Below are 14,620 nucleotides of genomic sequence, written 5' to 3'. Positions count from 1 at the left end.
TGGAAAAGGTTCATGAGAGCATTTATATTTGCCGTTTTAAACAACCAATATCTGGCAGCTGTGGCTCGTTTCAACAGACCAACACAGAGCAAGCTAACACCTGATGCTAGCACAGGCCATGTTTGTCAATCGCTTGCCTACTGTTCACCACAGAGCACGCATTCAGACATGCTGCCTGTCACCATACTGCTAACACACAGCTGTTAGCTCATCAAGCTAATAGCATTAGTAAATAAGTACAAATGCAAGCCCCATCGGATCACCACATCAAGCACCCTGAATATGAGAGACAGCAGGCTCATTTACTACAAATAATGTTGTCACAGTTAATCATTTCAATGCCTTGACACTGTTTGAGAGAGCTGAATGTGATACACTTGCAGGTATTCATTAGTTTTCATTCATTTCTGTATGAGATAATGTAACACTAACAGCAACACATTACCAGTTAAATGAAACTGCAACTGTGTTTTCATACTTCAAGCAGGCATTCAAGAAAGGTTGGAACAAATGTAGAGTAGCTTATATTATTTGTAGGTAAAGAGCTAAAACTTGCAAACACACTGGTATGTGTTTCACATCTTGTACACACTGAATGAATGTGGGATTTTCCACCCATGAGCTGCATCACGGCAAACACAGCACAACTCCACCAATAGCTGAGTGAAATGTCACTGAAAGCCAAAGCATCAATGTGAAGACAGCGTTGCTATCTGTGTCCACCAGCAGCAGCATCAGCATTGTGTGGGGTGCCAGCTTTTTCCTCAGATGTCACTTCCAGCCTCCACAGTGTCTGGATCCCAATGGCTTCCTCTTTGTTTGGCTGCCACACCACATTGGTGCTATGCTACGCTAGGACAGAGTGCATTCTGGGTATTTTTTTTCTCCCCTTGTATGTTGCTTGAGGGTGAGAGGAGCTATAAATATCACTGTGCTTTCATGGTCCGTTCATGTGTAGCTCAACGAGGCATCACTCATGCAGCATGGCTCTGCACTCTTATGTAGATGAATCCACCAATCCCCATGTTTTACCTCTTCAACAATGCTGATCTCTATGAAATTTAATATACATTGTTGCAGTGTAGAAAACAAAACACAAATAAGCAAAGGGAATTTATGAAATGCATTTGCAAATATTTATATGAATTCATTTAATCTTCTTGAATCTTTCAACACTGTTAAGGCTTGTATGACTCATGTACATCTGGCTTTGGATGACCCCTATCAGTTTGCTGCTGTGGGAGTCTGCACCTGTGAAGATGATTTCAAAGGGATTTTACTGCATCCTTGATGGCACTGCAAATATGAGAGCCTGTTGCCTAGGAAACCACCTTGGCAGGTCCCCTTTGGTGCTTAGTGGTACATTTGTAAAAATCCATCGAAAATCAAAATGTGAGGAGGATGCGTGTGTCATGTAGTCTTGCGTAAATGCTTACGTGTGTCCTGCGGTGCATGCATGCTTCAGCTGTACTCACACACAGTAGCTTGGATATCACTTACACTTATTGATCTTCAAGGAAGCTATTAAAATAGGAGTCCTGTCACTTGTGTGCTGGGTGGGGCAGACGCTGCAAGGCATCCTAGTGTGGTATTAAGTGACAGTTATGTGACACTGTGTGGGTCAATAAAGCACACGAGTCCAATATGTGAGAGTGGAAGATCTCAATCAATATAAACTCAGTGGGCACCTTAAAGGGACACCTTTACAGGATACAGTAAGTCCTGTCTGGGGCACTCAGCTCCAAGCTCAATGGTTCCTACTGATGATATAATCTTTAAAAACAGGTCACATGTATATAGTAGGCTGTGGGTTTGACTCAAAATAAACTACAGTGCCCACATTCATTAAAGAAATTAGTGACCCATGTGTCATAGCGTGGCTCATTTAAGAGTTTTTAGCAATGCTAGCATGGATATAGCTGGATATATCATATGAATATGATACAGACAGTCATGCCCCCTCTTTCTGATCTCTGACTTTTTATCTAGTTTTTGTTTTATAACAAAATACCTGCTAGGCTAAAGAAATCCCCATTAGCCTCAGCTGTACATTGTCATTTTTGCATGATAACACAATAAACGAAGATGGTGATCATGGTAAACATAATCTTCAAAATATCCGCATCTTAGCATTGTCTTTGTGAGCATGTTAGCGTGCTAATATTAGTATTTAGCTGCAAGCAGCACTGTGCCTAATACAGCCTCACAGGGCGGCTATAGCATGCTGCTAGCACTCTAGTCAATAGTTTTTGGAACAATAGAGCTCTATGCCACAGAGGAATAAGCTATTTCAGGCTTTTGCTACATGGACACTACATGCTACCTGTTCCTCAAACACACAAAAAGTTTGCCCTCAATGGAAGGTGCATCATCTCCACACGCATGCACAAATGTCAACCATACAGGGTCGTATCATCATATAGAGACCAGTATGTCAACTCTCAAACAAAATCCACAGTGGGCTACATGGACCAGTCTGGTCACAGAAAAATAGCCTGTGTTGTCGTGAGTGAGCCGTGCTAATAGAGTTTATGGGGTAATGTTATCAGCAATGTTGCAATGTTTGTTGTATTGGGGGAACTTTACACTCTAGCAGGTGATCCAGCTAACATTACCCAAGACAGTGTACTGGTCAAACACATCTAGTCCTTGTGTCTAAAAACCTTTTGTAATGATACAAATAAAACGATACGGTTTGAGAATAAGAACAAGTTTACAAGCTAAGCAGCCAAATGAAGTGAAAGCATAACCCAATCTTGTTTTCCTTATCACACTTGCATAATACTCTGAGCTGACTAGCTCGTTTCTCGAGCATGAAGATTTGTTTTGAGCCTCATACAGACCTCCAATGTAATTCTAAATAAGCTGCTGAATAATCCATAAATAGTAACATCATATCACTGTTTATATGGTGCATATACGACAGATTCATCTTACTGTGTTACTAAGGTTGGAATTAGTACTTCTCAGAAAGCCTGCTGCATATAGCTTTCAAAACTATTACAAACTTTCTGGGTCCCTTGTAACTGGTGATTCAGTCAGTGGGGGAAATTTTTTTTCGTGACACTTTATTGCAAAGTCGGGTCCTGAGGCAAAACCCAGCAGTCACACAGACTAATAGAACAGCAGGAAACCCAAGCCTCCCTACATTATTGATATGCAGCCTGGGTACAACCATGGGCCTTTAATGTTTGAGCTGCTGGAAAGACTGTTGCTGCTTACCTGCATACAAAGAAATGTTTACCTGCACTTCACTCTGGGTAAACAAACCTCTGCGTGTACATTCTGCCCATTTAAGTGAAAAACATCCCCCCACAGATGCAACTGTACAGTGATATTTTGTTTTCATCCTCAGACTAGCAGGCTCAAGGGCACTGCGACCTCCAAAGAAAACGGACTGAGAGGCATGGGAAGAAGTGGGAAGTACTGAGAAAGGAGAAGCACATCAGTTTGAAAATACTGCTCAGATTTAGAGTGGATAATGGTCTGATAGTAGCTGTATGGGTGATCCTGGCCCCAGCTCATTAATCTGGACACACACTGTTGTTAGGACGGTCCACCTCCCACACAGTGTTTGACATAAGAGAGGCATTCTGGGGCTTGCAAGGATGCCCGCTGTGAGATCAACACTACAGTACATGCTGGGCTCTCTCGCCGACCTCCGTTCACATTCCTCTATTCACTGCAACTTGCCATTAGGCGAGCACTGCACAGAATCACTATAGAGAAGCAAAGAGGAGTGGGAGCAGTGGTGAGAGATGGAGTGGGAGAGGCAGAAGAAGGGAAATATATGAGGACCGGATGAAGATGCTTTTGAATGTTTCTCCTCAAATCCTTTATACTGACTCATACTTAAAATGTACCTCATGCATTGTATCTTTTTCCACAGCAGTCGATAGCTGGCAGGTTGGTAGGATGTTGTGATTTTTTCTTGGAATACAGTGATAGTGCTACAGAAGACACACATTGCTTCTCACTGATGTTGTCATTCAGACTTTTAACTCTACATTTATTGAAATAAGGTGTTATAACCCAAACTCTAAAGAGACTGGATTTTATGTTACGTTTCATCTATATACAAGATGTCCCACTGTTGTTGGCTAAAACCCGAGAATGTAATCCTGACACACAGGACTGTAACTGAAGCAGCATTAAAAAATAACCAGCAGCAGTTTCAATGAAGATATCCACACTGACAGCATTGAGTCACCAAGTGAAGGTGCTTAAAAAAATGTTACTTTGCGTCAGTTCCACTGACATTTTTCACGCATGCCACTCCTTTGCTGCTATTGTGTAAAGTGGATTTTCACTTCGATGTTTTGTTTATGGTAGGAGTGAAGACAGGCCGTCTCAATCCTGCTGAAGCTTTTCTGCCACAGCATTTCCAGACTGACCGTCCAAGGACACAACAACCTGCTACTACCTACTGTTGCCAAGAGACACTGAATCCTTTGTACACATCTGGCCGGTTAATACCTGAAGCAAAAAAACATAAACAAAGTCTCAAAGCAAATTAATGACAAAAGAGATGGTAAGAACCTGAATATTTCTGGATTGCTAAAACAGGTGTTTCTCTGATAGTTGATATCCCCAATGGCAACAGCTACTGCAACTATGTATAAGCCAGGTGTTTACAAGGGTAACCTGTGTTTATGTTTCCAGAAATAAGGGAATAGTTTGACCTTGCAGGAAATATGTTTATGCAATTTCTTGCCGAGAGTTCGATACCACTCACACAGTATGAAGCTATAACCTGCAGCCAATTACAGTAGCTTAGCTTGATATACAGACTCGAATAAGGGGAAACAGCTGCCTTGGATGTGCTCAAAAGTTAAAATAAATAAATAAATAAATATATATATATATATTTCTATACCTGTAAAGCTCACTGACAAACACATTGTATCTTGTTTGTTTAATCCAAAAACTGAAGTGTAAAACCAAAAAGTTGTGGTTTTACAGAGGCTAGCTTCCCTGCTTCAGTCTTTATGCTATGCTAAGATAATCAGCTGCTGGCTGCAGTGGACAAATAGAGTGGAAGCTATCTTCTCAACTAACTCTCAGCAAGTAAGTGTATTTCCCAAAATGTCAGGGCTTTTTTTCAAAACCATACATAAATGTACATAAATGTGGGAATGTGGTGCAGAGCTATAATGGCTTAAACTGGATCAACTTTACCAATTTAGATGTACTTGAAGTGCTACCTGTGCAGGTGTATGCTGTTGCAGTATGCATGAAAACAAAGCCATCAGATAGAGACATGAACACTTAACATTTACCACACGAGACCTTGGAGACAGTCGCAAGAGGCGCCACCCCTCACCCTTTCCTCCCCTCCCCCATTTCAGAGACAGTCTGCCTCTCAAATGTGTTGAGACATTGATGGTGACTCATGTTGTGGTAACAGCACCTTAGCAGCCAAAGGGAACTCAGCAAGCTGTTTATGTTTCTCACCCCTCACCCCCCCTCCCCCCATCAACAAACACACACACACACACACACACACACACACACACACACACACACACACACACACACACACACACACACACACACACACACAGCAGGTCATATATCCTACATTTGCTCTGAGCAGCGCCTATCACATCACTCTGTTCAAAAACCTGTTAATTGGAGTGACTAGATTTAGAGCGGCAGTAGAGCTGCTGATAATTATTGCAGACAGAATCTCAGCTCAATCAGAGTCAAGGTCATTATGATCAACATTGTCTGGGTTTAAACATCATGAGGATGTAAAGAAGAGAGAGCAGCGACAGTGAGAGAGGGAAAATCATGGCATACGTTTTCGGAAACATCAACTTCAAGTCATAAACCTGTCCTACCACACTTAACAGCGGGAGCATTGAGAGGTTAGGCCAACATGAGAAGCAGTAGATAAAGATGGAGGCTATTAGGAGCAGCAGGAATGGTGGGGCCCGTCTTTGGAAACAGAGCCATCTTCATTTGGCAAACCCTGTGACATTAGTTCTCTAGCTGTCTCCCTCTGGGCTGCAGATACTCTGCATGTCCTCTGAGCCATGCTCTGGGCCTCTGGATTCACACTGACAAGCAGCTCAGTTCTTATCCTGACCAATCAGTAAAATGCTGCCTTCAAGTATTCTTTGTAAGTTCCTGCTTGTCGCGCATTCCCTTGCTTCATGGTGGAAGTAATACCAAAATGGGCCTTGGATGAAAGTAATCATTTGGCAGCTGCTGTTTTAGGTTAGAAACCGTGCAGCACAGAGCTTTGCTGTCCTGTAGCACCAGCAGCAGGATGGAGTGAAGAAAGTGTGTACCAGGGATGTAACTGACAATTTAATTCAGGCATTTGCCAGCTGTTGTGTAATCAACCTATAGTCCAATCAATCCAAATAGACAGAACCAGTATCCTCAACACAGCCCTGATGGAGAGTATAGAATGGTAAGTAGGCTAGTATAAAATATATAGAGGCATTACTAAATCATAGTCAGTGAACATGGCTTGTGTGCGCCATTCCTTACTACATCTTGAACTCCTGAGCAGTGCCTGCTATTGTGCCAGATGGTCACATTACTGCACCAATTCAAAAGATTAGTTAGATAAAAGAAAGTGTTTTTCAAAATAACCCAGGTTTAAATGTGGCCAATATCATTCAAATATTAATAATTTGTAAAATTACCTGTTACAAAGTACTGCTGAAATTAAGATATATTTTCATATGTATGTCATTGCCACCTGTGGATGATATGAGCTGCAGGTAGCAATATCTTCAGACCATTGCTAAGAGAACTGGTAGTCTGCACCAGCTGGAATCTGCTCTATTAAAGGTACCCTGTGGGAGTTTTCTTGTAAACAAATAAAAGTTATGTTCACATTCAGTGTTTCTTACCAAAACACATTGTGTGTATCTTTTTAGGTCTAACAAACACATTGGATGCATTTCCAAAGCATTATAAAATATTTTAAATCCTGCATTGTTTAAATCTATGTTTGCTAGCTATCAGTGTTCTTCTTCACTACCTTTTTTTGACGCATTGCGGCCACCAACTTTCCATCAGTGGAATAGCGTGAAAGCAGTGGAATGCCTAATGCACTGCCAGCGTACACCATCCAAACAAAACATGGACCCACTCGCACAAACACTGCTTCATAATGCTATTAAAACTCCTCAAATTTACAGCACGAATGCTTTTACTTTATGGCACAAAGAGGATGAGGGTATGTTGTTACTGCACACACTGCGCTTTCAGACTGCCAGTCTTCTTAGCAATGGTCTTCTTTGTTCACAGTAATTATGCTAATGCCTTAAAAACTTCCGCCCATTCAAGCAGTTGACTCACAGCTGCACCTCCTCCTCTGCACCACCCTGCTCCTCTCCAAAAAAGACCCTTAATTGAATCCTCAATCAAGTCCTTTTTTTCTGGGATGTTGCCAACAGCATGTGGCTTCCAGGCAACTGTGTGTGTATGTGAAGTTGAGTATGCCTGCAAACACAAAAATACAGGCACATACATGAAGCCAGTGCAGCTCTAAGATATCAAGAGCCGTCTACAAGACACACACTGACCATGTGGGGTGTCAGGCAATCTGTGCTGCTGTCCGAGCTCTAATCTTTTAAAATGTTTGGAGGACTTCTCAATGTGTATTGCAGTCATCTGTCAGACTCTTAAAATAAATGGCAAAAGTGTTGTGCCAAACCTCTAAAGACACGTATCTACAATTGGGCTATTACTGGGATTATTTTCGTTTCAGCCTTGACTTTTCTGTGCAGTCAGCAGTTTGTCGTCTGAACCATTTGGTCACAGTCCAGTCGAATGTTAAGGACACAAGCCTCTGACTGCTTTACAGTTTATTTTATGGCATAAAATAAATGGCATAAAATAAACTGACCTGACTCAGATTTGCCTGCAAAACTGCAAAAGAGATGAAAACCTTGAAAAAAAATCACATTTTAAAACAACAACATGTCTTTTTATACCTGCATCCTAGACTCTTCTAACTATTTCTGGTGCCTTTCATCCTTGAAGAAGCTGAAGGGACTAATTTAGTCTAAAAACTCTCTGCTTATGACTTTCTCAGTTTTTCCTCTGTCTGGGGCTTTGGGGTCACACCATGAGGGGCTTACTGCTCTGCTGTGCTCTGGATGTCCCTTGAACTGGATCAACAGACCAATACACATTTGGCTGTCAGTGGAACAATCCATAAGAGACTATTTTTAGACCATTCACACACATTTTTCCACACTTGTTGGATTTAGGACTAAGATAATAATACAAACGAAACCATTAATTGTGTAGTGTTTGGAAATGTTGCAGTTCATGCTGAGTAAAGGGAAATGCATGATGTGTACATGACATTTTTTGATAAGGCTGATGAGATTGACCAGCTACAATATTTAATGGATGTCTCAACTGATTGGTGGAGCTCACTTGGAGAGTGAGAAAAAAAACAAGATAAAAGCTATCTTCACCATCTTAATTGATGAGTTCCTGTCACATTTCAGCCTGTAAAGAGCAGCTCTCTTCAGATTAGAGACAGGAACGAAGAAAATACAGAATAAAGTGAGAATTTAACATGTAAGAGTGCAATCAGTAATATCTTTCCAGCATCTTGATGTAATTAAAATATGTAAATTAATTTTAATAGTACTCAGAATGTCCACGAGCCAAAGATACTAAATCCATGTGTGGTTGATACATGAGCAAACTGCAGAAATTACCTGTAATTGTGACAGACCACATCAGCGTGATGGGAAGAGGTGGTGGTGGAATAGGAGGCTAATTATGAAGATGACTGATTATGTCAGTAGATTGGTTACACAAAATATGATTTGTAATGAAGTTGTATCAATTTGGATATTGTATAACACAAGAAATTTCAGACCACACCTATGTGGTGATAATGGCTGTAATGAATAATGCAGTTAATAGTGTAGTGTGGTGTAAGAGTCTTTGTTGTTGCGGGGGAAATAGTGGATGCCAAGCTCCTCTATGTGAAACAAGATTGTACAGAGCATCCAACGTTCTGTGGCAACAGGTTTTACTGATAATGTAGATGAATACTTCTGCAAGGGGTCACAGAAAAACAAACTGGACCTTTTTCAGTTGCCCCTAACAGCACATTGAGCAAATGTCATCAGTGGATGAAAGTGGATATAATGTCGTACAATATCCCTGAGGCAGCTCCCCCAGTGACATTAAGTTACCTCTCAAACAATAAAAACTCATGGACCTTGCCTGCTACTGTTGACCAGTTAACCAAACCTCCAGTTTCAATATCTTCGAAACTAGGTTCTCCTAGCAGATGGAGCGAGTTTGCATCCTCTTTTAAAGACAAGAGTCAAGGAATGAAATACATTTTCACCTCCACAAAGCCAAATAAAAAAGTATTGCACCACAGCTTTCTAATAACTTGGTAGGCACGATGCAATTTAATCCCATTGACGACAAAACACAAAAATGATGTCCAATCTCAGTTCACCCCACCAGCCTCCTGAGAACAATTTTGAGCACCCTGATGAAAAAACTAATAGCTATTGTTAAGAGCTCTCTTCAATCTTGAATTTTACCAAAGGCTTCAGAAGAAGAACAGTCTTGATGCTACTGTACTTCATAACTGTTGGCCTATATCAAACCTACACTTGGTGCACTGGGTAAAGCAACTGAAAAAGTTGTTCACCAACAACTTTCTTATTTTTTAATGTTGAAAAACTGTTTTGAATCAGGACTTTGGACCCATCGTAGTGCCAAGACTGCACTCACTCTCTGCTGAATGACATTTGCCTGAACAATGACTCAGGCAAAGTCTCTGTTTTTGGTGGGACTCTTGGGGACTGCTGTGTATTCGAGCAGATGGCCATGACCTGCGGGGTTCCACAAGGGTCCATCTTGGGACCTTTCTTGTTTAGCCTCTATATGCTACCTTTAGGCCAAATTGTACAAAATACTGAAGTAGCCTACCACAATTATGAGGATGACACGCAAATCTACATTTCACTTAGACCAAAAGACTGGGTGCCCGTTGGACCTCTGGGTACCTGCATCAAACAAATCAGTGACAGGATGAAGCAAAATTGTCTTGAACAAGGACAGAAATAATTGTCTTTGGAGCACAGAAAGAGAGACAGAATGCCTGCTCTCACCTTAGCTTCCTGTCTCTCATAATAAAGATTCAAACCTGAAATCTTGGTGTTATCTTGGACTGAAATTTGCATTTCAGTCATCACATCGAATTGGTCACTTCGTCTTGCAAGAATCAGAGGAGTAATGTCCAAGCGAGAAAAGCTTACCCACGACTTTATTTCCAGTAGATTGGATTACTGTAATAGTCTGTTCACAGGGCTTTCAAAAAAAGGCTCTTCAGCAGCTCCAACTGATTCAGAACGCCACTGCCAGGGTCCTGATGAGAACTAGGAAATACGACCACATTACTCCAGATCTAAAATCCTTACAATGGCTACCAGTCACCCAGAAAATTGACTTAAAAATCCTGCTGCTCGTCTACAAATCACTGTGTGGCTCTGGGCCTAAATACATCTGTGATATGCTTGTGCCATATGAACCTCCAAGAACCTTTAGGACAGTTTGTAGTCTATTGGTTTCATTACCCTGCGAAGCACACTGAATAACCTGGTGTATGAAACATACAAAAAAAGTTGCCTTGCCTTGTCCTTCACATACTTCCTCAAACCAGGCCAAGTAAGGCAGTAGACTCAAAACCTCTGAAAGTCAGGAAATGTGTCTTTTTGCTGATGGATTCATCCACAGTGTGAAAGATGTTCATTAGATGAGTAAAGCTACGAGTAAAAGAATTTGATAATAGGACGATGCATTGTTAACACTGGCTGAGCAATGCGGTGACTGCATGTACTTTATACAATAATTACTGCATCAGTTAGTTGAGTTGCTACTAATGAGGAATCAAATTCTTTTCCCCTTTTTTGTAGATGAGTGGGAAAGCAATATGTGGAAGGAAGTGCTTCCTCTGCACTCTCCACAACAGCACAAACTCTGGCAAGTGGCCGAGCTTTCCACTTTCTTGTGCTATGATTTAACGCAATTCTTCATTCAGTTTGCTTTTTCAGTCTGGACATGAACAGCCGGGTGGATTGATTTCTCCCACTGGGTTTGAGCTTGCCAACTCAAACTTGCTGCCATTTCTTCAGATCTTATACTGAAGGAATGTTAAAGGTATGACTCTCATCATGCGGTGCAGAAGTGCATTTTTGCAATACAAAAACCTGCTGTTAATGTAATTACACAAAATCTGTCAAACATGGTTATTATGTGACTGTGAGGGTATCCAAATTTAGTATGTGCACAGTGTGTATCTGCAAGGGTTCAATTTCCGGTTTCTTTGCCTTCATTTCTTCTTCTGTGGTCACCTTCACCCCTTGTCTTCTGTCTCGTGAGTGAAAGGTGGATGCCACATTTTTGTCATCATCCAAATTCATCCTATTGTTTCTCACAGTTTATTATGTATGTTTATGTTCTCCGCAATAACATAATGTTTGTCTCCACCTGTTCATATATATATTTTAGCTTTAAATCATGTATACCAAGTACACCAAGCTAAAGCTCCCATTTTGCCTTTCATTTATTTCACTTGCGTAGGAGCTGGAGCAGGCAGTTTCATCTCCACACACATCCTACTTTATTACTTGTCACTGTTAGGTATGATTTATTGTATATTAGCTTAAATTATGTATGGAATATTCTATTACAAGGCCCTGTTTGTGCTATTCTGTTGTGAGCTGAAATAGGCAGTTCTATATACATGGATCGTCTGCTTTATTATTTGTCCTTGTCAGAAATAAACACACATTGAAACCAAAAAGATCCATGTGACAGGTGGTCCTGCTTAAAGTGGACTTTTAAATGTTGAAAGCTGCTTATTAGCCTCATTTGGTCTAATCTGCACAGACTGATTACAAAAGGTCTTTGAAACGACTTTTATTGTACAAGATGTAAATCAGCGCCAAATTAAGTAGGAAGCTTGGCGGATCTTACCGAGTGTCGAGGGTCAATATAAGCCTGGAACATAACTGAAATGTTCAGGGATGTGTGTGCATACACAAAAAGAGAATTAGAAAAAGTCGAAACCCTGCATACAGAACCATTTCAAGAGATGCAGCGTCCAGACACTGTTCACCTTCCTAAGCATTACTTCCCTTTTGTCCACTGTCATAATTAGTGGGATAGTGCATCAATCTTTTCACATTTGATTCAACTTCATGTATAGATATTGTTCACTGGGGTAAATGAGTATATTATGAAATTGATTCAATCAGCACATAAATGCTGTCACACATGCTGTATATCTACAGTTTATGTTCGCATTAAGCCCTTTCCAAATGTTTTATGGGCCTTCCTAACATCTCTTTTAAGCATGTGACATTGAATAAGCATTCTGTGCCGCCACCTTTTTCTTCCTTGTTTGTACTAAGCAATGTGCCAACAAATCAACACATTGCAGCAAGTGCTGGCAGTGCCACATGCCTCTCTGCTCGACCATAGGGGACAGAAGGCCAGGCAAAGGCCTGTCAGTGGCCACACCACTTTCAACCTTTCCAGTTATGTATTCAACAGCACTGGAGCACTGTAGGGGAAACAGGCTGCAGTCAGTAGGGTTTAAGTATCTGGTCCAAGGCTTTGTGGCGACCCTTTGGTTCTACACTGATGCTCATCTGGACAGCACAATGGGGGTGGAAGAAACCCTGCTGCAATTAGGTGAAAGGTTTGACTTGATCAATGAAAGTCTAAATCTAAATAGCAGATGCCTCAAGGCATCGTGTGTGTGTGTGTGTGTGTGTGTGTGTGTGTGTGTGTGTGTGTGTGTGTGTGTGTGTGTGTGTGTGTGTGTGTGTGTATATACTTGTGAGCACAAAGTGTGGCTGAGAAACTCCTCCAAGCACATTAACATGCACTGAAGGAATGGATGGGGGAGGCAACCGTCAGAGCTTTGGTGCGCAGCCTAGTTGTGCATTAGGAGGATGGATGGAGGGTCGAAAGGACACATTCAGATAGATAGATAGATAGATAGATAGATAGATAGATAGATAGATAGATAGATAGATAGATAGATAGATAGATTACTCACATTCCATGTGCTTTTTCTTTGGAGGTGTCTGTTCATGTGTGGTGGCTTTACACACAGCTCGGGACACCTCGGATCCCGTCAGGCTGTACTGCGCCGCGGCGATGCGGTCCGTCAGCGTCTGACCCGACATCTTCTCTCTGTGGAGCTCAGCCTCGGCTATCAAGCGTCCAATATGGTCCTACCCCCCCCCACACCGAAATGAGCGAGCGGCCTCAGATATCCCAGCTGCCCTCGAAGGCACCACAGAAACACAGCACTAGGAAATAAAAAAATAGTAGGACACTTTCTACAGAATTATAGTTGAGGTGGATAGCAGTACTGGAATATTGGCTGTTTCCCAGTCAGTTGTTCTGGATCCGCATGCGTGTCTGGAACAATCATGAACTGACTTTCTTCCCTGAGGACCAGTAGCCTATCCGTTGAAACTGATCCAGTCTATAAGCTAATTAAGCCTGCAAAATCCTATTCCACGAAATTTGGGCTTTTTCTTTTCTTTTCGATCCTATTTCTAACTGTTCCGCGTTATTTGTCGGTCAGCCTCCCTGATAAAACGCTCCTCTCCAGATGATGCTCGTCGCTGCCTCCCCCCCTCCCTGTCTTCCTTCCTCCAGCCTCCTGGATAATCCTCACCACCACCAGCAGTCCGACAGTCCCTGTGTATCAGCGGGGCGTGCAGGGTAACATCAGGCCCTGGCTGGCATCATCATCACCCCCCACCATCCGGTGCAGCGGTTTTTCCTCCTCCTCCCCTGCTGGACGCTTCCTCTCTGCTGCGGCCCACCGTCAGCCTGAAAGCCCCGGCGATGCGCGCTTCTACCCGGGTCGTAGGATGGCGGTGTACTCAGCGGATTTACGTTCTCTTGTTTATTTAATTTATTTCCATTTCTCACCACGCCCCGCCCCTTCCCCTGAGTCATGTGACGCAGAATTGCCAACCCTGCTGCTGCCCCTTTCATCGCGAGAGGTGGGAGGAGACGAGAGGCAGGATGGAGGTAATAGATGGGTAAGGACATGAAGGGTTAATAAAGCTACTCCACAGCCAAGCTTGATTTCTGTCATGCTGCCTCCATACTATGAAGGTCATATGAAGCGTGCTGCCACGTGTAACCATGTGCTTTGATGCACAAAGAGTGTGCAGCCAGGCAGGTCGTGACAGAGACTGTCTTTGTCTCTGTCCATGGTGCTGATGTGCTCTCCTTTGGAGTCACTCACTGGTTTGCTGGTAATGGGGATACACAGACCATTTGCTCAAGCAAAAGTGTCAGTGCCACAGTGTCCAAATTCTACACGACAAGTAAAGGTACAGTAGCATTATCAACAAGATGTATCTAAGTATCAAATGTACAATTATGCAGAAAAATGCTCCCTGTGACTTACATATTGTTGCAGAGACTAAGTTGGCAGTTTATTTTGGAGTACAAAGCTCAAACTAATGAGCGAAGCTTAGGCTAATAGAACAGTCCTGCAATAAATCCTCCCTTCATGAAAGTTATGACAATTTTTTTAGAGGCATTGATGTCTGATTATTCCAGAGGCTGCAGG

General features: G+C 42.1%; 1 protein-coding gene across 9 annotated transcripts in view; it reads right to left on the bottom strand.

The window, feature by feature from the left end:
- The window catches only part of LOC139333357 (clathrin coat assembly protein AP180-like), a 50,586-nt gene extending 36,625 nt beyond the window's left edge, over window positions 1–13,961 (bottom strand). For 8 of the 9 annotated variants that reach the window (XR_011602325.1, XM_070965681.1, XM_070965683.1 and 5 more), the window contains exon 1: window positions 13,079–13,961. Coding sequence is in view for 8 of the 9 variants with exons in the window: in XM_070965681.1 (XP_070821782.1) it covers window positions 13,079–13,208 (130 nt within the window). In the remaining variant the exon portion in view is untranslated. The remainder of the gene's footprint in view (window positions 1–13,078) is intronic. The other variant, XM_070965682.1, reaches the window with a different exon arrangement.
- Window positions 13,962–14,620: the final 659 nt, after the last annotated feature.

The sequence above is a fragment of the Chaetodon trifascialis genome, chromosome 7 (genome assembly GCF_039877785.1).
Source record: "Chaetodon trifascialis isolate fChaTrf1 chromosome 7, fChaTrf1.hap1, whole genome shotgun sequence".
Classification (NCBI taxonomy): Eukaryota; Metazoa; Chordata; class Actinopteri; order Chaetodontiformes; family Chaetodontidae; genus Chaetodon; species Chaetodon trifascialis.
The sequence above is the reverse complement of the archived record's forward strand: the minus strand, read 5'-3'. Positions and strand labels throughout refer to the sequence as shown.